Source organism: Nematolebias whitei, chromosome 11 (assembly GCF_014905685.2).
Source record: "Nematolebias whitei isolate Nwh7 chromosome 11, NemWhi1, whole genome shotgun sequence".
Lineage (NCBI taxonomy): Eukaryota > Metazoa > Chordata > Actinopteri > Cyprinodontiformes > Rivulidae > Nematolebias > Nematolebias whitei.
In genome coordinates, this window is record NC_056508.1 from 30,457,759 (window position 1) to 30,480,172 (window position 22,414).

Sequence of the window (22,414 nt, forward strand, 5' to 3'; positions counted from 1 at the left end):
TCAAAGATCAGACAATGGAGGCATTTATTAGTTCAACAAGCATAGATACTCTCACATGATTCATTTACATCGCCTCTCGGCAGCCTCACAGTGACGTCAGTGATACACTCAGAGCTTCATACAAAGTTAAAACAAAAAATAGCTATAAGGTGTGTTGCACAGTTTACTTCTTCATTACAACTATTTCAATGAAGACCCAGATTGTACGAAAATGCCTTCGGATATAAAAACCATCTATTCTTGTGGCCACCACATTCCAACGGTGCAGCCTGACAAAGTATGAAATAAGCTGCAGCCACAGTGAGATTTTCTTTTTATTTCAAGAACAGAATATATATGAACCCTCTGCGACAGACAGGTCATTTTCCTGGTTCACTAATACAGTCCCACAGACAGGGGGGAGAAATCCCTGCTAGGCAACAAAAAGCGAATCAATAAAGAAAGAATGTAAACAAACCACATTGTAAATTAGGCTGAGATAGATGGAAAGTGGGGCATTGAGGGCAAGCAACAGTATCTCAAATGAAGCACATTGCCAGGGACTGAAAGGAGGGGAGAGGGCAGAAAGCCAGGGGAACCTTCGGGGTAGGAGTGCAAATGAGGAGAGGAAGATGTACAGCCGTGAAGTGCAGGAAGAAGCAGAGAAGGAGGCAAAGAGTACGCAAAGGGGGAGAGCGAGAAACTGAGGCAGAGAGAGGGGAAAAATGGTAGTGTGGAAGTGATTTATGGCAGTTGTATAATTTTCTACAACACTGCTCCCCCTTTGCGATGGCTTGCCTTTGCCTCCTCCATATCCCACCCTCCCACTAGGGTGTGCTCCTCCTCACTGTCACACCAAGGACCAGTCCCTGGCCACACCAGTGAGTCATTAAGATTCTGCAGCGATGCGACTGCAGCACTTCGCAAATGGAAGACTGGACATAATTTCCCTAAAATGCTGTTTTTTATCACCTATTTCCCCTTCATCAGCTTACCGCACACGATTGATAGCTGATGGCACATCTGACAACTTAACGTTTTTATGGCTAGATTTATGGGCTATCTGCTCCTCTCCTTTTACAGCTCAAACTCTGTAAAAATGCTTATTTCTCAGATAAGGAGAGGGAGGGTGGTGTGTGTGTCTCTGTGTATGGAATAGTATCACACCGAGCTAAATGTATGTATGAGAGTTAGGGAACCCAAGTCACTGCATTGCAGTCGAGAGCTGTGCTTCCGAGTCTTAATGGCCACTTTGAGACGGAAATTACCTCTGCATAGCATATTGATTAAATATCATCTCAGTTATTAAACATCCCATCTACAACTCTCATCTTCTTCTTAGCGGCAAACATTTGCTTTCTAGGAACTAAACATTTGGAAATGAAATCCTCTCTCTAAAAATTATGTTTTGTAACAAGAGACAAAATAGGATATAAGGTACTTTAAATAATTTTATTTAAATGTTAAGTACTGTTAGTTGTACTTTAATTGTTGACACCAGATCACCAGAGTAAAAATAGTCCTCTGGAGGGTTTGAGTGCATCTTTGTACTAAAGCAAGTGAGAGACATCTTTGGCTTCTTGAGGAGTTGATGGGAGTGCGAAGGCGTGTGTGTGTGGGAGGGTGGGTGGGGGGTGGGGGGGGTGTCTGCTGGACTTTCTGGACAGTGTTGGAAGTGTGGCTACTGCAGGTTCCCCATCCCGCGCCTGTTCAGATTTACAGCCAGTAAGGTCTCCCAGTTAGCCTTTTCCTCTTCTCACTGATGGGCCTGACAGATCCCAGAGAGCCGCCTCAGGGGGACTGGACTGTGACAGGGTTTGGAGGGAAAAGGGTGGGGTTGGGGGGAGCAAATCGAGGGAGAAAGACAGAGAGAAAACCAGTTTGACGAGATCTGTGATTCATAGGCAGCCCGAAGAACACACCCTGGGATGGGGTAATACCACACATGTTTTAACTGGGCTGGTCTATAATTCATTAGGGTTACCAAGGCTACAAGGCGCACCTGAGGAGATGGGCCCCAGAAATCACCTCTGAATCTTGTTAGATGTAACCCATATAGAGAGGACATTAATATTCACAGCTGCAGGGTGTTCCCCTCTGTGGCGATGACCAATCTGTTAAAACCTGCATGTTTGATGTCTGCAGATTTCTGCATCAAGCCATAAGTTGCTTTGCATTTTCTACACTTCTTTTATTATTGCATAGTGTCTACATATGATTGTGTCGCTGCAGGTTTTATGGCAGAAAATGTATAAATGGAAATGGTACAATTTTAATGTGTTAAATATGACCAACTTCCCATTAAATAAATCTAGTTTAGTGCTAACCTCAAGCAGAGTCGAAAAGTTTTCAATAGTAAAAGAAAGTAGGAAAGCCATACTTATCACCAGTTTATTACAGAGACAAAAAATATATAACAAATAAAAAAGTAAGGGAGCAGTTACTTTTTTTTTAGAAACACACTCCACACAGCACAGAAACAAACAAATCTACCACCTCACTACCATTATATTGCTCAAAAACACATTTTTGTCAAATATACCTCCAAATCTCAGCTCTCAAGGCAAAATAAGATTTAGTCCCATATTTTCACAATACGCAGAAGAATTTTCATGTAAAATACGACTGATCAAATCCTGATGCCAGGTCAAACTACCCTTTCCAATTATCCGTCCCTGACCAAAGAATGTATATTATAGCCCGGACCAGTTTACTGAAGCTATTTCCTATTTTTGGGACCAGAGTCTGCACACTATGAACTTTAAGTCCAGCCTACCTACAGTCATGGTGTCACTTGACATTTCTTTTGAGCATGACATACTGATTACGATAACGGTATCAGAAAAAATTGTATTGAAACCTACAACAGAAAGGAACTACCGTACAATAATCAAGAAGATTCAAACACCTGAATAAAATGGGGAATTGTCTTTTGTTTTATCAAGGACAAGGTCTGTTTAATGAAGAGACCAGGACTTAAAAGTTAAACAGGAGCCAGCCTGTAGGTTCACTGGTTCCATAGCTTCAACTTCTGGGTGCTGGTCAGAGGCCTAAATACAATCTTTGGCCCTGACAGAGGCTGGCGTCTTGAGTGACAACTCTGCTGATAATAAAACTACTCAATATGTTTCAGGAGACAATTCATATTTTAAGTTATGATTACACAAAATGTCTCAATCAAATGGATTATTTTGCACAATTCTAAAATCCTCAAGGTTTTTCCTGTCTCACCTACAGTGTTTGCCATCACAGCAAAGAAAGAAAACAACACAAATCACACATTTGCACTGTTTGCATTTACAAGATCCATTTAAACTTAATCTCTCAGCCTATTTGGAACTGTTCACTTTCCATCCTCCAATCATATCTGAAACTATCTATTTTGGATGGAGAACTGCCTACAAAATTAGCTTTACAGGAATAATAACAATGTCTAACTGCACCAAGGACCACTGAAAACTGTTTGTTGCCTCATGAGAAAATGTTTACAGTAATTGCTGAATAAGTACAGTCAAATATTTGGATTATAGTGAAGACCTACACATTCTTTGAATTATAATACAAACATTGCTTTATTATAATACATTATAAGCTTCTGGAACAACCTCCACATCAATGTGAAGAAGACGAAGGAGATGATTGTGGATTTCTGATGGAGCAAACACACCTACCCCCCACCCCACCATAGGAGGATCTGCAGTGGAAGTGGTCTCCAGCTACAAGTACTTGGGTATGCACCTGAATGACAACCTCAGCTGGAGCAACAACACCATCAGACTGATCAAGAAAGCTCATCAGAGACTCTATTTCCTCAGGCGGCTGAGGCGAGCTGGTCTGGGAAGCTCAGTCCTCACCTCCTTCTACAGGTTGTGCAGTGCTCGTGTGGCATGGAGGCTGCACAGCTGCAGAAGGAAAAGCTCTGCAGAGAGTGGTGAAGGCTGCACAGAAGTCTGTTGAAGTCAGCCTCCCCACCATCACAGACATCTACACCTCCAAATGCAAGAAGAGGGCCACCTGCACCATGAAGGACCCCACTCACCCAGCACACACACTTTCTGTCCCACTCCCCTTAGGAAGGAGGTTAAGGAGCGTTAAGTGTAGAACCACTAGACTGATGAACAGCTTCTACCCTGAAGATGTTAGACTCATAAATCCTTAACCAGAAAAATCACAGTAATGACACTTTAATTGGCGATTTGATGCTTTATCCGTGCTGCTGATTTCTTACCCATAAGCTGCTGTATTCATACCCATCTGCTCACAATAGACTCATGTTCAGGCTGCTCTTTAATATACTGTATAATATTATTATTGTTTAGCGTGTATCTTAGATCCTTGATGCTGTTTTTTTATATAGTTTATATTTTTGATATTTTTGGGTGTAACTGGGACCTTGAGTACCCAGTTTCGTTCCATCTCATGTACCACATGTGATGCAAATGACAAGAAAGTCACCTTGAACATTGAGCTTCACTAAAGTCATTGATAGCTTGGTGTTTTAGATGAGTTCTGTGTCCTGCCGCTCTGGAAAATGGATACAGCTAATTTTGTTTCAGTTGAATATGAGCCCTTTTATGTTGTCATCCAAGCCTGATTCCACACTTTAAAAGAATAAATGGAAATGCTACCTTTTTCCTCAGCACCTGGAAGTTCCTCATAACTGAGCTGCATTGTGAAACCAGCAGCTGTCTATTGACATTGAATTGAGATGTTCCAAATATATACAGTAATGTATTACCTGTGGCACTATGACCTCAGGGAAGTGAAGCCTCTTTATCAATCTAAATACAATTTAATAGAAGCCTATCAATCTTATAATGTAAAATATGATCTCTGCTAAAAAGCAACAAACTGAGTTATCCATTAAAAAATAGTCTCTTTCTGATTAGGCAATCACATTGCAAGCATGCAGTGCCCAGTTTTCATAAATCACTTTAAACATACGTGGCATTTGATTAGAGCACATTAACAATGACCAACAATGTGTGTGTCTGTGGATCTGTGTGTGTGTTGTGCACGTGAGAAGGCACGTGCATGTCTCTTCCCACATTTTCCAGTCTAATCTTTAGGATGTTGCTCATTAGTGTGAATATTAATGCAACCAGAAAGGTAGGGGAGGGAGTGGGGGTAAGAAAAATGTAAAAGGAATTTGGAAGAGCTTTTTAAAGGGACCATTTCATCAGAATCGTTATTTTTTTGCGGTTCTCTGAAGGCTCGTAACTGGCGGTCTATGAAGAGAGACGCGCCGCAGTGGGGCTTAATTTAAAACCAGAAAGGTCACTGCAACAGGAAAGGTCCTCGCCTGAGCCAAAAATATAAAAATAAGTAAGAGAAAGAAAAAAAAGAAAGTGGGTGGAGTGGGGGGAGAGCCAAGAAAGAGAGCAGATCAGAAGATGCTGATTAGGAGGAGAGGGTGCAAGTCACAGAAAACACATTTAAGTAACGTGGAAAGTTTGTGCAAAAATGGCAAAATGCAAATAATAAATAAATAAATAAATAAATAAAATGGAGATAATGAAGTGAGCTGCATTTGAACTGGAATGGCTTTTTGTTCATTTTAACGATTTTGGAAGTAATTTGTCATAAAGATTTGCAGTTTCAGGGAGGAAAAAGTGCTACATCCACACACACTGAAGGATTGCCAATCTGCCCAACAATCTGTGTTGGCAGAGCCACTTCCCTCCCCGAGCCTTTGCTGAATTAAGCTCCTCATTGCTTTGGATTTGACCAGAGTCCTAATGGTGAAACGGAAAATTAGTTTTGTTGAACGCAACTCAGCACAAAACAACTCTGAAAAACTGCATTTGTCTCCAGATCAGTCAAAGAGAGTATGTCATGTGTTGGATGGAGCCTTGTTAATAAAAGCAAATGATAAAATCTTCCTCTCACAAATCCACAAACTAACATCCACGGTCCTCAATCACATCTTTATCTATCAGCTCACTTTAATTGTCCGCTGGGTTTTTGACTGCACCACATTCCATAAAAAGCACACAAGAGCCTCATGGCGGCAGCGCGACAGCCTCTGATGTAGAGCCTCGCAGTCTGCACAGATAAGACGAGTTCAGTTTTAATGTTGCTAGCACATCGAGACCCACCAAGCTTACTTGTAAAACAGAATGCCCCCTTTGCTCGTAAATGCAGCAGCCCAAGAGGGAAACAAGAAATTGGGGGAAGCAGGGGGGAGGGAGGTTGGGCACACTAAGGTGGGAATGAATTAAAAGTGGGAGAGGTATTCCCCCTGTCTAACACCAGCAATCCATCCAGTGGATCAATATTTTTTATTTATTTATGTTTTATTTTTTTTGCCTCTCTCAAATTCACAATCCGTTCCCAATCTCTTTTAAAAACTAATACCCAATTCCAATCACAGCTGCAGTAAAGTGTATCTTGTAAAAGGTCACAGTGTTGACCTCTGAGTTCTCTAAACTGAATGCTGGTTGGCCCACTAGGCTTGAAATAAAAGTGGCCCGAGCACGGCCACGTCACCACTGATCCCTGCAATGGATGTTCATTTTGACGCTAAGTGTCCCAGCAACGAGATTATAACAAGATATTGGTTGTATTTGTTGAGGAAAACCAGCTCCCAAACATAAACGAGAGCATGGGGACCCCTCCCTCACGAAATTAAAAAAAAAGATTCAGTGAAAGGTGCATGTGTGCTCGCCGTAGGCAGGCATACCAGCAGCACATAGTGGAGCATCTCTTTGCAGCCAGCTTAGGGAACTGATCAGATGGACGATCAAACACTAATCATTCCCTCACGGCCCATACCGGGTAAAGCTGTCATTAATTTTGGAGAATTACATCAAATCTGAGACATTCTTTATGTGGCCCACGGCCTGGAGACAGTTATACGACGGGGACTGCTGCGCTAAGCAGATGGGGCAGCTTGGCCGTGCATACTAAATACCCCCCCCCACCCCACCCTACCAACCACCACCACCCTTTCATCTATCTCCACCCGCCCAACATTTTGCCCTCCTTCCAGGCACGCTGTACTGCCGCACCTTTCTTTGTTTTCCACCCATTTCCTTACACTACAATTGACGTCATTATTGTCATTATTTAAAATCAAAACTGCTCGTGCTGTTTTGAATAATAGCTTTGTGGGGGGGGATTTTGGGCCCAACTTTTTCTCTAGACCCCACCTCTTCCCCAACACTACACATTAATTTAGTGTGATGAGAAGATAAATTGTTTACAGACATAAATCTTTTATGCTCCTCTCCTGGATGCTGACAACTCTAACAGTTTACGTGCCTATACACAACAGAAGGTCATAATCCCATTTGAGGTTTCCTTGGCAACTGATTACTGCTGAAGGCAAGTTGCAATTTATGACTACTGACACATACCTGCCATTCCCTTTGAATGAGACATGTGGTACGCTATATTCAGACAAACCACCTCAGGTAGTAAAACTGCAGTAGCACTAAGGGGCTGTTCCGTTTTTCTTATGTTTAGAGGAATTCCAAGCCAAACTACTAGGAGGCATCATATGACTGGGATTGCATTTGTGTGGAATTGTTCTACAACCAATAAACAAACAAAGTGTTTGGAACAGTTGTACTCAGCCGAATGTGTCCATGTGCATATATTAGACCGACTCGTCTGGAAGATAAAACCTTTGAGTGTGTGTGTGGAGTCTGAGGGTTGAGGTTATAACAATCAAAGGAGCTGTAACGGCGGCCATTCAGGTCAAGATCAAGCAGTTTCATGGACAATCCACCTCTAAGTCTATTCTCTAGTGAACCTCTGTGTTTTTACAGCATCTTCTACTTTCTTCCAAAAGTGACGTCTCAAAGTTAGAGCTATCGTTGAGCTGCACGCTCAGAATTAAATTACCGCGAACCAACAACTGGCAAAGGAGGAACAAAGCCAACAGTACTGGGAATATATGATTATCATAAATCTTTAACAGCTTTGTATTACTGACTTTTCACAATGACTCAAGTCAAGATAAAAAAGAAAAAGCACCCATTTTGAATATTGTTGAAGCCATGCAAACATAAAAGTTTCAAATGAAGACGACTTTTAACTCACTTGTAAACAATGGCGACTGTATAAGAAATTCATTGCAGTACAACCTATTTATTCATTCGACTGAAAGAGGAAACATTACTTCCCTCGCCACTTTGCTCACATAGACTCAGCGCACTATTAATCCACTTAAACGCAATTTATAGGGTCTCAACATTGACTGTCCTTCGGCATAAAATTACATGAAGCATCCTTATAGTGTTGTCAAAAGACTAAATTAGGCGAACTGAGCTCACTAATTGAGGGAGGAATAAAATACTCTGTTTGCACTGACTCATCAATAAGCAGAGATAAACAAGTCGGTTGTGGGCAATATTATAACGTCAATAAATAATTGACATTATTCAAGCCATGACCACCTGAAACCAGAAAGTCGACATTTAATTTAATCTTCTGCTATATATGGTATTTATTTTCAGTGGCTGCAAGAAGCTAACTTTTCTCTTACAATCACAAAGCCAATAAGTATTAAAGGGGTTTATTTTATATTGATATATCAATTCAAGATAAAGTGTAGACCAATTTTAGTATCTAATCTAATTTTACTATTGTGACCTGGAAAGTTGCCTATCTGGTCATTCAAATATGTTTGATTTTTTTCCTGTATTATCTGCTAAATAAGTTATTGCAAAACTAATGAGAATATAGGCTCATTACTATTTAAGAATCAACACTGCAGCTGCAATTCTTCTAAAAAATATATTAAGACAAAAAAATGTGTTTTAATTCAGTTTACAAGACTTTTGGATAATCTTAAGTGTTAGGAGTCCATACTGTGTGTTTGAAGTTTAACAAGAAATGTGTGTTAGAAAAACTGAAGGAAAAGAACTGAATTTTCAAAAATGGTGCACTGCCATCTGCTGTCCAGCTCTACAACATCATCACAGGCATGATGTTTTTCTCCTCCATGTTGGAAAAGTACCATATGGGGTGTTGAGATGACCATCATCCAAAAATTGGGATTTAATGAGTTAGTTGGAAAATCTGTCTAGATTAAATTCAAACCCCCAAAACAAATCTGAGACATGGACTGTCATGGACAGAAATAGTCTGAAATCTGATTTTCTTTACAAGAGAAGCACAGGGGTGAACAAAACATTTAAATTACAGACATTCAGTGATGTAATGAACTTCACCTGCTGCATTTCAAGATAGAGTTTTTAATTAGGATGATCCTAGTAAAATATTCTTAGGATGAGAAATGACAGAGTTATAGACATTTTGGTAAAACCTTAAAAATGTGATTATGCACATGTTTGCAATATAGTATTGCAAGAAATCATGCACAGAGTATGTGTTGTGAATGACTCTCAGATACTACCATATGAATTTTTAGCTCAATATCTGTAAAACTGACCGAGTTATAGCCACTTTGTTTTGGCTAATGTCGATTAGCTGTGGCAGCCATCTTGAAATAGTTTGACTAAAAGCTAATCAGTTGTGGATGTACATCCAATGATTATTTACAAAATGTATCATTAAAATCCATCAAGTCGTTCATGAGATATTTTGCTAACAGACAGAGTTGATTCTAACAGTTAAAGCCAAGATTTTAAGCAAAGATGCCATGCAACGTGTTGTGCTTAAAGTACATGTTGGGTATATTGCTCAGCTACTACCACAACAAAATCTAACTTAATATCTGAGACATGTACTGAGCTACAACGTTTGTGTTATTTGAGGTCAGTTGGCTGCGGCGACCATCTTGCAATGGGTTGACTACAATAAGTCAAGTCAAATCAAATGTTTTTTATACAACACATTTACAACAACCACAACAATAATTTCAAAATCATAGATAAAAATATGATAAAAGAAATAAAATTGAATTTAATAAAAATAAGTAATCAGTTAGATGTTCAGTCATTGATTAGCCTACTTTCAGAAAATTTCATTGTCCAGTGGTTCATGAGACATTTTGCTAACAGACATCACCAGCACATGCACACTGTTAAAATGACATAGACTGTGGCCTGATCCCCACAAAAATGTTAATGGGTCTCACTGCGTGGCATAGAAGTTATCAACATTACTAATATTTATTATTCATGCACCTCAAATAAGCTTAAAAAGATTATTTCTAAAACTGCAGCAGCTATTGGTTCGTTTCCCTCATTGCAAACATTTTCATTGGACGATCAGTTTGTGTTGTCGACGCGAAAAACGACGCTTATGGAGAAAAGAAGCATCACGTTACAAGCAGCAGTCGTCTTCCACCCTCACTGCATCCTGGGGGTTGTAGTTCTTAGTAAGATGTTTTAGCGTTGATCTAGCTGCGTGGTGAACTACAGTTCCCCGGGTTCCACGGTGAACTTGAAGCTGCCTCGCGCTTGTGTTTTGCTTTGGGGGGTTTTGTTGTTGTTTCGGGTTACTGGAGGAGGCGAGCCCGAGGAGGATATCCTTTGCTGTTCGGACGCGTTATTTTCGGTTTTATGTCGGACTTTAGAGCCTTTAACTCCCAAACAAAAGCCTCGTTTTGTCGGCAATGAGGAGTTTAAAGGTATAAGACACTTCAGAGAAGACTAAAGGTAACGTGCGCAGATTATTATTTTTTTTGGTAGTTTTAACAAAAGCTTGTTTTATTATTATCGCTTGCGATACCTTAAGTGATTTGGCTTTGATTAAAAACAACATTCGTACCTACTTGAGTTTCTGCAGTGGCTGACATCACGCGATGGTTTAAATAAGCTCGTCTTGAGGCGCGTGGCTCAGTGTTTATTCTACATGTGCTGCTGCTGCTTTAGGCCCGGTATGGCAAACCGTTGTATCATTCATAAATCCACTCGCTTGTCACTTCGAATTGGATTTTTACTTGACAGAATCAACACAAAACACAAAAGTCGTCTAAAACAACATTTTCTCTTGTAGCAGCATAAATATGTGTGCTACCACTGTCTTATAAAAAATCATGTAAATATAACCACGATCCTTATATGGTATAAGGGAAAAAAAAATCCTTACAAATTTTAATCGGCCATAAAAAGAAAATCCTAAAATCTATGTGCATTATATCTATTTCTGTACATAAATTGGTTAGTCCTTATACACTTTTGCCAACCAGGCCCACAAATCAGAAAAAGACTTGCACGTTATTGGAACACATGGTTATTGGACCCATGTGTTTCAAGAAGTATTATTTTCTATCACATGGTTATTAATTTGAACTGTTTCGTTTTAAAACGGCATCCTTCTACTAAGATTTCTATTCCAGATATTCACAATGTGCATGGTAGACAGGAAGAATGTATTTGTGGATATGTGGAGCTGAAAGGCCAAAACACAAGAATGAGAAAAGTTATGCTATGTTGTTTACTAATGTTTAAAATAACTGAATTGTTGATTGTGAACAGTAAAAATGCTGGTAATGTTCACTAGGAACAGTTTATGAATTTCAACTTTTAAGAATGTATACCTATTACATGATGAACTGGCTTGCCATACAAGTGTTGCTGCGTTATGCTAACCATCAGAAAGCTGCTGTAAAAATTTCACTGAGCTTTGATTATCAACTGCATGCGTAAACTACGTTTAAACTTCCCACAGAGCTAGCTTTAGAGTGTAAATTGAACAACATTAAACCTCTGTAAAGTAGTTTTTTTTAAATCATCAAAATAATTAGAAATATGATAAGTCATATTTAATTTGTAATTATAGCAAATTGGAACTTTCTATTGATTTTTCTTTCTTGCAGGTCGTGTAATATGTCAGTCATAAGCTGCACGGTCATTGTTTGCTTGCATTTTATTGAGAAATGTGTTATTTTCTGCTGTTATAGGAACATCTGATCTATGCTGGATGTCCCAACCGATACAGTACTAAATTTATAATGTTTTGTCTAAGCAGACAGCTGCAGCCAGAGATTTCAGAACACATTTCATGTTGGAGATCTCAGACACCTCACACTGCATGTGATGAAGCACGGTGATTTTTACAGGGACCAAAATAGCCACATTGACAAACGTGTAAAATGTCATGTTGCTCAAAGCCTATCCTGTCAAAGGGGTTTAAGATCGTGTGTCCTTTCCTCAAGTGTACCCTCAGTCAGGGTATCTTCTTACACCAAATTAATATTCACAGACTCTTGGCTGGATCATGTTTGCTCACCAGCTGTCACCTTTTACCTACTTCACTGTCAGCTCGTCTTACCAAACATGTCAGTTTGTATCTTTACCTTGTAATAAATATTCTTTAATCTCTTTTTTCCCTGTAGGAACTATATAGCCTGGATTTTGTCTTTGCTGTCATGGACAAGACTTGGCGAGTTGAGTTTAGAAATGTGGGCTGCACTTACTTCCCTCAGAGCAGAGTGGATTGTCACTACACTATAAGCTCACTGCACAGCTGGGCCAGCAGTGACTGGATTGGACTCTTCAAGGTATTGTTACCCCAACAACTATCACAAAATTCACCTGAATACAAGGCTGATCTGTCTGCATTATAATAATGTTCATATTTTCTTTCTCAGGTGGGATGGACATCAGCAAATGACTATGAAACATTTGTTTGGGCCTTGGCTCCAACTGACTATGAAGAGGGCACAGATGTCAACTGCTGTGTGCAGTTCCAAGGTACTCGTAACAATATTTATTTTCCACACTTTTACAAAATTCCTAACAGCACATCAAAACCAGCAAAAATAAATTGCTCTGCTGTTTACAAGAAGTTTAGCAACTCGTGCAGAGTGTGTGAAGATGTTCATTTCTATCTTAAAGGATAAAGAAAACGTGCTCAAGACAAATATCCAGCTTAGCCTGCTCTTGGACAGAGAAGCTCTCTGTCATCATTGGAATTAATTCTGCTGTAAACAGGGTGTTGAGTAATGAGAGCGACAAAGACGGTGGCTCAAAGCCTGCAGTGCTGGCTGCCGCTGCTCCCTGGAGAATACAGGGTTCACTTTGTCCCGTGTGTCAGTGGTGAGGGCAGCTGATAAGCCTGGTCTGAGGGGCACGTGGGAAGCATGTGTGGCATTGACTCAAGGCAAATTGATAAATCACCAACTTTAAAGTACTTTTCAATCCCATTTCATATGAGAAGAAGACAAAGGTCCGAAAAAAGTACTGGTAGATCCTTGAGAAGGTCAACTCTTTGGTGGGCTTATCCATGCCGCTTTGGTTAAACTACCATGGTTACATGGGATTCTTTCATTCTGTATGCACCTAACACATTTTGTAAAACAGAATTTTAAGGAAATTCCTGAAAACACATGTGGTAACCTTGCAACTTTTTAAACAAAAAGAAACTTGCTCAGATGACATGATTTAACCTTTTTTTGTATTTGCACAAGGCTACCACCATCTGTGTACAGATAGCATAACTGCAGGTTATATTTTATAAGCTGGAATATATACCACAGAACAAAATGTAGGATCTATAATATTGACAATTCCTATATATTGAAAAGGTGAATAAAAACAAATCAGTAAATTAAGCTGTGGAGATTTAAGCAAGAATAAATTAATATAAGCATGTATAAGTATGTATGTAGTAGTAGTAGTAGTAATATAATGTACAAGTAGTTATGAAAAGTTAAACTTCTGAGAGTTTAATGTGAATTTATCTTCCTGCATTAGTTAAAGTCATACTTGGTTGTCAAAATATGCATTTAAAAAAATGTTTTGATTAGAATTTTTGTGTTTCTAATACAATTTTTACATTATTAAACAACTAGGACTCCACCCCTCACACTGTGATTGCTGGACATGGGCACCGGCGACCCCCATGACCTAAAATGGAAGAAGTGGGTAAAAGTTAATGGATGGATGGATGGATAAGCAACTAGGGGTCCATGCAGTCTCAAACTAGTCAGATTTTTGTACAAATTGTGTTAGAAAACAGCAAATCTTCCCCGCTTTTGTTCACAACGAAGTTTGGCCATCAGTAGTTCAAAAACTCATGATCCATTCATCATGTCTCCATGTTTAGCTGTGTTTGACCACTCTGCGCTCATCTCACTATCCTTGTCAGTGCAGCTAATGTCCACTATGACGTTACCTGGTTGCCCCTTTGATGTTGTCCCCCTCGACTTCTGAAGGAAATTGAGTAGGACTTCTTTCTTATTCTGGGCCCCTCTGTCCTCTCTGTTATGAATGTTTAACCTCAGGTGTAGTGCCAAAAAGTTTTAAACATGCTGCTGAAAATATCTAGCCTCGACCCCTCGGTAGTGACCAACTTTAGGTCTGTCTAAAGACATTTACTGGGAAAAAAAAAAGTTGATTCCCAGTTATTTTTTTTCCTGAAAGATCACTCTTATTTTGGAGGTGTTCCAGTCAGGCTTTAAATCTCATCACAGCACAGAGTTTGCTCTATTAAGGGTTTTTAATATCTTTGTAGCCATGGATTCTGGTGATTTGCTGCTTCTTGGTTTTTTGGACCTTATGTCTGTGTTTGACACCGATGACCTTGCGATCCTCGTTTCTTGGCTTGAGCAGTGGTTGGGCATTGCATGGTCAGCCCTTAAATGGTTTAGGTCCTACTTCTCCAATAGAAGCTTTTATGTCAACATCAAGGATTTTATTTCTGCATCAGTGGCTCTTCGGTGGGGGGGGGAGTACCACAGGGCTCCATTCTTGGACCTCTTCATTTCTTTACACCTTCTGCCACTAGGTGCTATTTTTCATAAACATTGCATCTTTTATGCCAATGACTGTCAATTTTACTTCCCTCGGATGCACACTGGTGCATGCTTTATCCAACCTCTTCTAGACTACCTGGTCGACATCAGGGATCGGCTGGCTTTAAATTTGTTAAATTTTAGTGCAAAGAAAATATAAGTCATGTTTCCATCTAATGACACCAACAGGAACCCTTGCATCAACTTTTCCTCTCTGATCCCGTTTGAGAAACAGATTATCACTAATCTGGGAGTGAAAATGAGTTATTCTATGAAACTAAACAGTCATTTAAACACAATTGTTAAATCCTGCTTTTTTAGGTTGAGGCAACTGTCCAAATTGAAAGTCATCATGTCCAAAAGTATGATAACTCTTGAGACATGCTTTCATAATGTCCATGCTTGTTTACTGCAATGTGTTTCTTTTTGGGAAAAGTCAGACTTCTATTGCACATTTGCAACTGTTTTAAAATAATGCAGCCCGATTTTTAACTGGCACAGGCAAAAGAGAGCACGCTGCTCAGTTTTAGCTTCCATTCACAGGTTTAGTGTACTATACAGTCTGTACTGTACTCGTTTGTTCTGAGACTTTCAAAATCGTCAAAAACTGAAAACTTTAAATTCTAATCTGGAAAGTGTGTGGCATTTTATAAAGGGAAATTTGTGTAGGAAGCCTGGTTAATTTATATAAAGGAATGCTGTTGTCTGTCTCTGTTGATGTTCTTTAATATAATTTTTTTTTTTTAGCCTGCTACTTGCCCAAGCCCAGCTCCCAAGAGTATGAGTTTGTATATGTTGACAGTAAAGGGGAGGTGTGCTCCCGGAGCTCCAAGTTCAGTTTTTGTGCTCCAAAGCCACTTGAAGATCTGGTGACCCTTGAGGAAGAGTCCCATGGTGAAGATGAAAGTACAGACATGCTGTTGGTAATACCCAGGGCCGAACTGCTGCAGGTGAGCATTAACAATAACTTATTATTCCGCAAACTTGACGAGATACTGGGTCAGTGTCCTTACAGTGTTGCATAAATAATGAGTGTTTGGGAAAACACGCATCCTGTGAAATATGTCTCAGTAATTTTTGTTCTCATGCAGACTTATTTTTCTTGTCCCATGTCAGAGTCGGCTGCAGGAGTGTCTGCAGAAGCAAGCTGAGCTTTTGCAAAAGCAGGAAGTGGCAAAAAGGCAAAAGGAGGAAGAGAGAGAGAGAAACAAGAGGGCGAAGGAGGCATGGGACAGACAGCGCAGAGGGCTGGAACGTGATATTGCCTGGCTGAAAGAAGAGCTGACACAGAGTCAAAAAACAATTGAGGAAATAGAAAGGAAGCAGAAGGTGATAGATGAAGCTTGAGTAGGAGTGTTTACCATACTTGGCTCTTATCGTCATAAAGTTTCTGCTTTAATATTGTTGCCCCATGTTTTAGGGGGAAAATTGTTCATATATTATGTTAAAATAGGTTACTATTACTGGTTCTTATATAATTTGATGTCTATTATGCCAGGAGGAGCGGGCTTTAGGAGAATCACTTAGCCTGGAAAAAACTGCATTAATGAATTCCAAGGAGGCGAGTGACATGCAAATAAGAGAGCTGGAGGTGGATGTCAGAACCCTAACACAGAGAGCTGTGGAAAGAGAGACAGAGTTGGAGAGGTTCGTATGTTTTTCCCCTCAGTTTTTAACAGTTATGAATAGTTTGATTGTCCATAACCAAATGATTTTGTGCAGAATGAAGGAAAGAGCCAAAAGGGCTGCCGCCTTGAGAAAAGAAGAAGAGATTGAAAGGAAGAGCCTGCAGGTAATTTTATGTTAACACTTATGTTTATGTTGGGTTTCTCTTCTGTTTCTGTGTTTAACTTTTCCCTTTTGGGCTGTTAATGTCTGTCTCTTAGACTAAGCTGGAGCAGACAGAAGCTGAGCTCAGAAGTCTGTCTAAGGAGTTTCAGAGTCTTAGGAACTCCCTCGCACAGAGAGACACCAGCGTGCTGCAACTCCAGAACACCATCACCACCCTCACACAGAAACTCACCACTGCCCACAGGAAGGAGGTCAGACATTTTTATGAGCTGCACAAGTTTGTATACTTAGGGTTTCAGCTACATGTGTAAAACAAATCACATACCTTTCGTATTTGCAGAAAGTCATTTATCATAATAAGACACACAATCTCAGTTTTTCAAGTTGATACTGCAATTTATTATGATTTAGACTGATCTAAGGGAGACTTTTTTCCAGAAATACACCATCTTGGCTAGTTTAAAGTAACAGTTAAGTGTTCGTTTATTTTAAAATATACTGAAAGTTATATTTGTGTCTGGCTTTTCTTATTTGGATTTGTTTTTCCTCAGGACAAGTAATGCTTAGCACATCAGTGATTAAGTGTAATGTTTCCAGACTTTTCACCTTCCAACCCACAAAATGGCAATGGCAGAGACTTGTGACTGTATCTATCATTGGTTGAACTATGTAATTGTTCCTTTTAGGCCGCTTAAATAAAGGCACAATGACAAGAAATATTAGTACAGGTATATAACCAATAAATAAATAAATGATAAATGGGCAGTTTGAGAATAAGGGTTTAGCTTTTCTGGCAAAAAGTGATGTACAGCAACATGCTTTTATATCCTGTTAACAGGCAGAGAGTGAAGCATCGCTGAAAGAGATGAGGAGTCTGCGGGGGCGTCTCCACATGAGTGAGCGCACCGCAGAAGGCTTAAAGAGAGATCTCAGCGCCATGGTGGCTCAGAGGGATCACGGGCAGGCCGAACTGCACCAGGCTCAACTCCAGGCTGCACGGCTCGCCATTCAACTCGCAGATGTCAGTATGACCCTGAGAAAAGACAGCGCCCACTGGGAGGAAGAGAGAGAAAATCTGCAGCGCTCTGTTGAGGTAATGTGTTGTTGCAGAATATTAAATCTGGAGAAGTTAGGAACCCGCTTCGAGTTGGAATATTACCTCACTGCAACTTCACTGCCTTAGGTGGTTATATTCTTGGCAGAGAAAGTGTTTTATAGTGTTTCTGTTGCTCTGACAGATGGACAAGAAGCGCTTGGAGAAACTCAACATGGAGTTTCAGAGGATTGAAGAAAAACTGCAGGAGGAAAAGATGGAAAGAGTAAAACAGGAAGTTGAGCTTGGAAGAGAAAAAGACTGCAATAGGGTAAGAAAGTGTACTTTTTCCTGTTTATGTGACAGATGCTTTGTGCCAAAAAACAGTAACAAACTGGTGGGGATTATGTGATGAATTCATATATTATTGGTCATTGTGATTTATTTTATTCCACTGTGAAATGTTTTTGTGTGTCTGGCCTCCAGGTTCAGCTGAGTGAAACCCGGAGGGAGCTTCAAGAGCTGAAAGCCAGCCTGAGGGTGGCCCAGAAGGAGAAGGAACTGCTACAAGCAGAGAAACAGGTCAGAAACAGTTCAGTTCAGTTCAGTTCACAAACCTTACATTTTCTTGTTTTTTAACATAATTGGGGGAGTGGTGGTGCAGAGGTTAGAAGATGGGCTTGTGATCGGAAAGTCGCAGGTTCACCTCCTGGTACCGTCAACATCAAAATGTGGGTAGAAAAGGTGAAACACCCACACCTCCCTCCACCTTCATTCGCCCCACTGTGGGCCCCTGAGCAAGGCCCTTAACCCCCACCATCTGCTCCCTAAACAGGTTTCTCTTGAAAATGAGTTCTCATGGCTCAGTGAGACTACCTGGATAAATAAAGGGTAAATGAAAAAAAAAAAAAGTTTAAAAAACATCCTGAGGCTAAAACTTACTGTTACAACTGGTTTACTGGTACTGTGAATGTTCCCAACCGGTGGTGTTGGGAATCTTCTCTCTGTTGTTACTCCCATGTTATTGCTCAGTATAAATTGTTTATGGTGCAATATAAAATGGTGGATTTCAGGGCAGTCGGTGCTGGGGCTGTTAATGTGCCTGAAGAGTTTTTGTTGGCTAACCAGTTCACTATTGCCAGATGCAGACAGACTAGAAAAAAAAGTTTATTTTTTTTTATCATTGTCCAGCTTCATTTGAGCATTAGTCATAGAATGGCAGACAATCAGTAGCACGTAAACTCAGTAAAATAAGGATTCAAATTTTTAGTGCACAGTGACAGTAGTATTTATGTAACACCAAATGTTGTATTTTTGTATTTACTGTCCAACATCTTTATGTGACTTTGGTTTGAAGGTGTCAGATATCATAAGGGTTATAACAGTGATGGCTGCTGAAGTCATGATCAAAGTCCCGCCCTAGTTTGTGATGTGATCCTTGTAATTTCTCCTGCAGGAGTTGATGGAGTACATCTGTCAGCTGGAGCAGAAGATGGGAACAGTGACCACTGCCAGGTGGGACGCTGCTCCGATTGCCTCCACAGGTGAATTGAGCTGCGCATCAATCTATTGGACGCCCTGCAGATATGAACAATAAAAGTGTTATCTGCTATCACTCAGGAGCAGCACTAAATACTGTTCAGCGTGGCCTGTGTTGCGTGTGACAAGAGCAGTGCTCTGTGAAAAAAGAAAAGTGACCCCCTTTCCCTTTTTTTTTTTTTTTTTTCCCCTCAACCAATTTATCTGGCTGGAGGTCCCGACGCTGCCTTATCGGACTCAGATGATGGGAGTCCAGAGGCTGTACAGATCCTCCAATCACCAAGAGCTCTGGGACACTACAGCCTGTGCGAGCAGGGTCAGCCTGACTCCTTACTCCTGTCGACCCCCCCTCCCTCACCGAGGGACATGGACAGAAGTGCAGTGGTGATCAACCAGCCTGCCCCGCTCTCCCTGCCACACCAGGCCACAGCCAACACTCTGGCACACAGCTCTGATTCGGTGAGACGTGTTATCAGAGCCATTCATTGTCACCACAGTTTAATTATATGTGATACTGAAAATGAGCTATGGCTTCACGCTGATAGCAACACACCAGTTAAACATGGGCAGTGGGTCGTTTGATATGGACATTATCTCATGGAAGCAATTAGGTCGCTAGTTGGAAACTTATTAGACTGTAATAGCTGCTGGAGAGATATGAGTTAAATGTCGGTGTGTGTGTTTTCTGGTGTAGGAGGAGGAATCTGATCCAGTTCAGTGTGGAAGGAAAAGCTCTGCAGAGGAAATGGCACATTTTCTTCCAGAGTACGACACTGTTCTCAGGTACAAACTTCTGCAAGAAATCCCCAAAATCTTAGCTACACTCAAGGTAAACAGTTACATATACTCAGGAAGCATGTGTTTAATGAGAATTAATGCAAAATTAGATGTCCAACATTGGAATAACTTTCAGGTTTTTACTGCTTTACCTGCTGCAAGTTAGGCTAAATTATTTACAGTGAGAAGTAAAATTTTACTGAGGTTAAAACTAGCTTGAAGATGACATCAATAAAATTTTAAGTACATATCAGTGCACACGTCTGAAATGGCAGTTATGGTTAATTTCTCTGTACTTTTATTTGGGATACTTAAAGTGTACTTTCCCAAACTCACATTCATTTTCAATGCAGGAATTGTACTGTAAACAGCTTAGTTTCACAGCTGTATTAGCACTAAAGAAACTTTTTTAACCATTACTTTTTCATGAAAACAAGAAAATGTTTTATATTCCAGAGGTTTTAACCATTTCATAAACTGCTACTGTTTTTGCCTCGAAAAGGCAGAAATAATGACTTTCTGATGTTGAGAATAGGCTTGCACAAAATTTATTGTCATAACAATTTCAACATGTGCAGTTTGAATATTTCAAAAGATTGCTCTGACTGTGGTAAATCATGGGACGTGATGTTTCAAGCAGGCGCTCTGTGTGGTGAGCAACGTAATGATAAAACAGAAAACAGATTCATAAGAACAGTTCTTTATTGATATCAAATTAATTTTCAACAATAATATTGCAAATTCATGTTTTTACGAAACTTTGCTGTTTTACTCAAGATGAAGAATATTCACTATATTAAAGACTTACAGGATTAAACATCTAGCAGCAGGATGACTGGAACTACTTGCAGATAAATTTCTGATGCACAGAAACAGAGATGAGAATTGCCAACTGGGCAAGGATAAAAACAAGCTTGCAGATATTTTTCTGTCATGCTGTCTGGTTTAAAACTTCAGCAACCTGTCACAGTTTTAAGAGCTTGTGTCTTGATTTGTGCTTGTAGTCTAACTCTGCAAAGTAATTAGTGAACCAACTCGCTTAATAAATGTAGCGGAGTAAGAATTATGATGGATTCCCCTGAGATTTACCAGATAAGAGCATTAAACATCATCACACTGAAAAATGCATTAATTAGAATTTAAAAAAATAACTAAACACTTTGCTCCTCTGGCCTCACAGAGAAATGGGTTTCCTTTGAATTCAGAGCGTGCAAATGCACACGGGCATATGCACGCCATTATTTATGGTGACAGGCGAGCTATGGCTAGAAGATGGAAGTTTTGAATATGTGGTCATAAAAGAAGTTGAGTCAGGGTGAAGCGGGGGAGACAGTTTGCGACAGAGTTGAGGCGTCAGGGGTGGGGGTAAGATGGGAGGACAAGGGGACAGACAATTTGACAGCAAGCTGTAGCAATGATTTACCTGAGGGGTGTACCGCAGTCACGGGCCAATTTTCAGCATCGTTAAGGCTCTCGTTCTCCCACTCGCCCGCTCCTTCTGCCTCCTCATTCAGCCAGAGTGTGTGTCTCCTCAGATTTTAACACTCTCTCTCTCTCACACACACACACACACACACTGCTTTGTGTCTTCCTCTAGTGATCTGGACAGTCCGTTATGGTGACGAGAGAACTTCCAGCCACGGCCACAACAACAGGAAAGGACTTTGCTGGAGTTTGTTTCCAGTTCTGTCAGACGAACAAGCACATAAACATAATGTTAATATGCAATTACTGTATATCTGCTGCCAGCCATTTTTTTTCTTTCTTTCTACTTTAGACTGTTGTGTTGTTGCCTTGATTGTTTTGACAGTGTTTGGCCGGTCATGTTTATGACTTGCATAAGACTGTTGCTCAGTTTGTAGTGGCGCGGTTTTCGGCATGCGCTCCAGTGTTTTAGAGTCTGCACGCTGTAGCAGAATGGTTTTTCGTTGAATCATTGCTTTGTCGAGAGCTTTACGACAGATGCAGTGTCGTTTTTATGGCAGTTGTGATTAGGAGTCACGACAGGCGCTGTAATTATGATGTTTTGTGCAGGTCTGGCTCCACGAAAAATCGTAGCAAAACTCTAATTTAAATCCAAACTTTTCATGGCAGCATAAAGAAACAAAATATAGTCATGCTAAAATATATTCCTTTAAAGCAGGTCTGTGTCATATTTCTCCTCCATTTACTCACAACTAAGATTTGATGAGCACTTTTTTTGTTTATTATAGCAGTTGATTGTTGTCATGCAGGTGCAGTGAAAAGAGACTGAGTGAAGCAAAGACTTTCTTTTTAATTAGTAAGCTTTTTGAGATAATTAGAGTCAATTAAGGCAGATGTCACATGCATGCAGTTTTCTACATCTGTAGCTGCGTATAATTATTATAAAACTGCTCCTACTCTTTCCAGATCTGCTACGAATTTTTTGTTAATGAACAAAGATGTTGTGTTTCATAATAGTTAAAATTATCATCATGTTCATTTGCATATTTAGCTGGAGCCTTTATTACAGTTTATCGTATGCAAAAAATCTTAACTCATGCAGTTTTTAAATTTGTGCCTAAAATTATAACCTAAGAGTAGAAAAAAAAATCATTTTTAAATATCCTGACGCAGCTTTTAGGTGTTTGTTTTTTTTTTCTCCTGGAACTATAATGCCC

The 22,414-nt window shown here is 40.0% G+C and overlaps 1 protein-coding gene across 1 annotated transcript; it reads left to right on the top strand.

The window, feature by feature from the left end:
* The first annotated feature begins 10,382 nt into the window (after positions 1 to 10,382).
* calcoco1a (calcium binding and coiled-coil domain 1a) lies at positions 10,383 to 22,414 on the top strand. The gene is made up of 15 exons (XM_037684860.1): positions 10,383 to 10,550; positions 12,233 to 12,397; positions 12,488 to 12,590; positions 15,380 to 15,582; positions 15,749 to 15,961; positions 16,131 to 16,279; positions 16,355 to 16,424; positions 16,519 to 16,674; positions 17,262 to 17,516; positions 17,662 to 17,787; positions 17,943 to 18,038; positions 18,913 to 19,000; positions 19,210 to 19,454; positions 19,690 to 19,778; positions 21,370 to 22,414. The coding sequence occupies exons 2-15, from the start codon at positions 12,266 to 12,268 to the stop codon at positions 21,392 to 21,394; spliced, it is 1,950 nt and encodes a 649-aa protein (XP_037540788.1). The 5' UTR covers positions 10,383 to 10,550; positions 12,233 to 12,265; the 3' UTR covers positions 21,395 to 22,414.

Coding starts and splice junctions, on each gene's coding strand:
- calcoco1a (XM_037684860.1), top strand. CDS start 12,266: ATGGACAAGACTTGGCGAGTTGAGTTTAGAAATGTGGGCTGCACTTAC. Junction 12,398..12,487: donor ACTGGATTGGACTCTTCAAG/GTATTGTTACCC, acceptor TTTCTTTCTCAG/GTGGGATGGACATCAGCAAA. Junction 16,425..16,518: donor TTGAAAGGAAGAGCCTGCAG/GTAATTTTATGT, acceptor TCTGTCTCTTAG/ACTAAGCTGGAGCAGACAGA.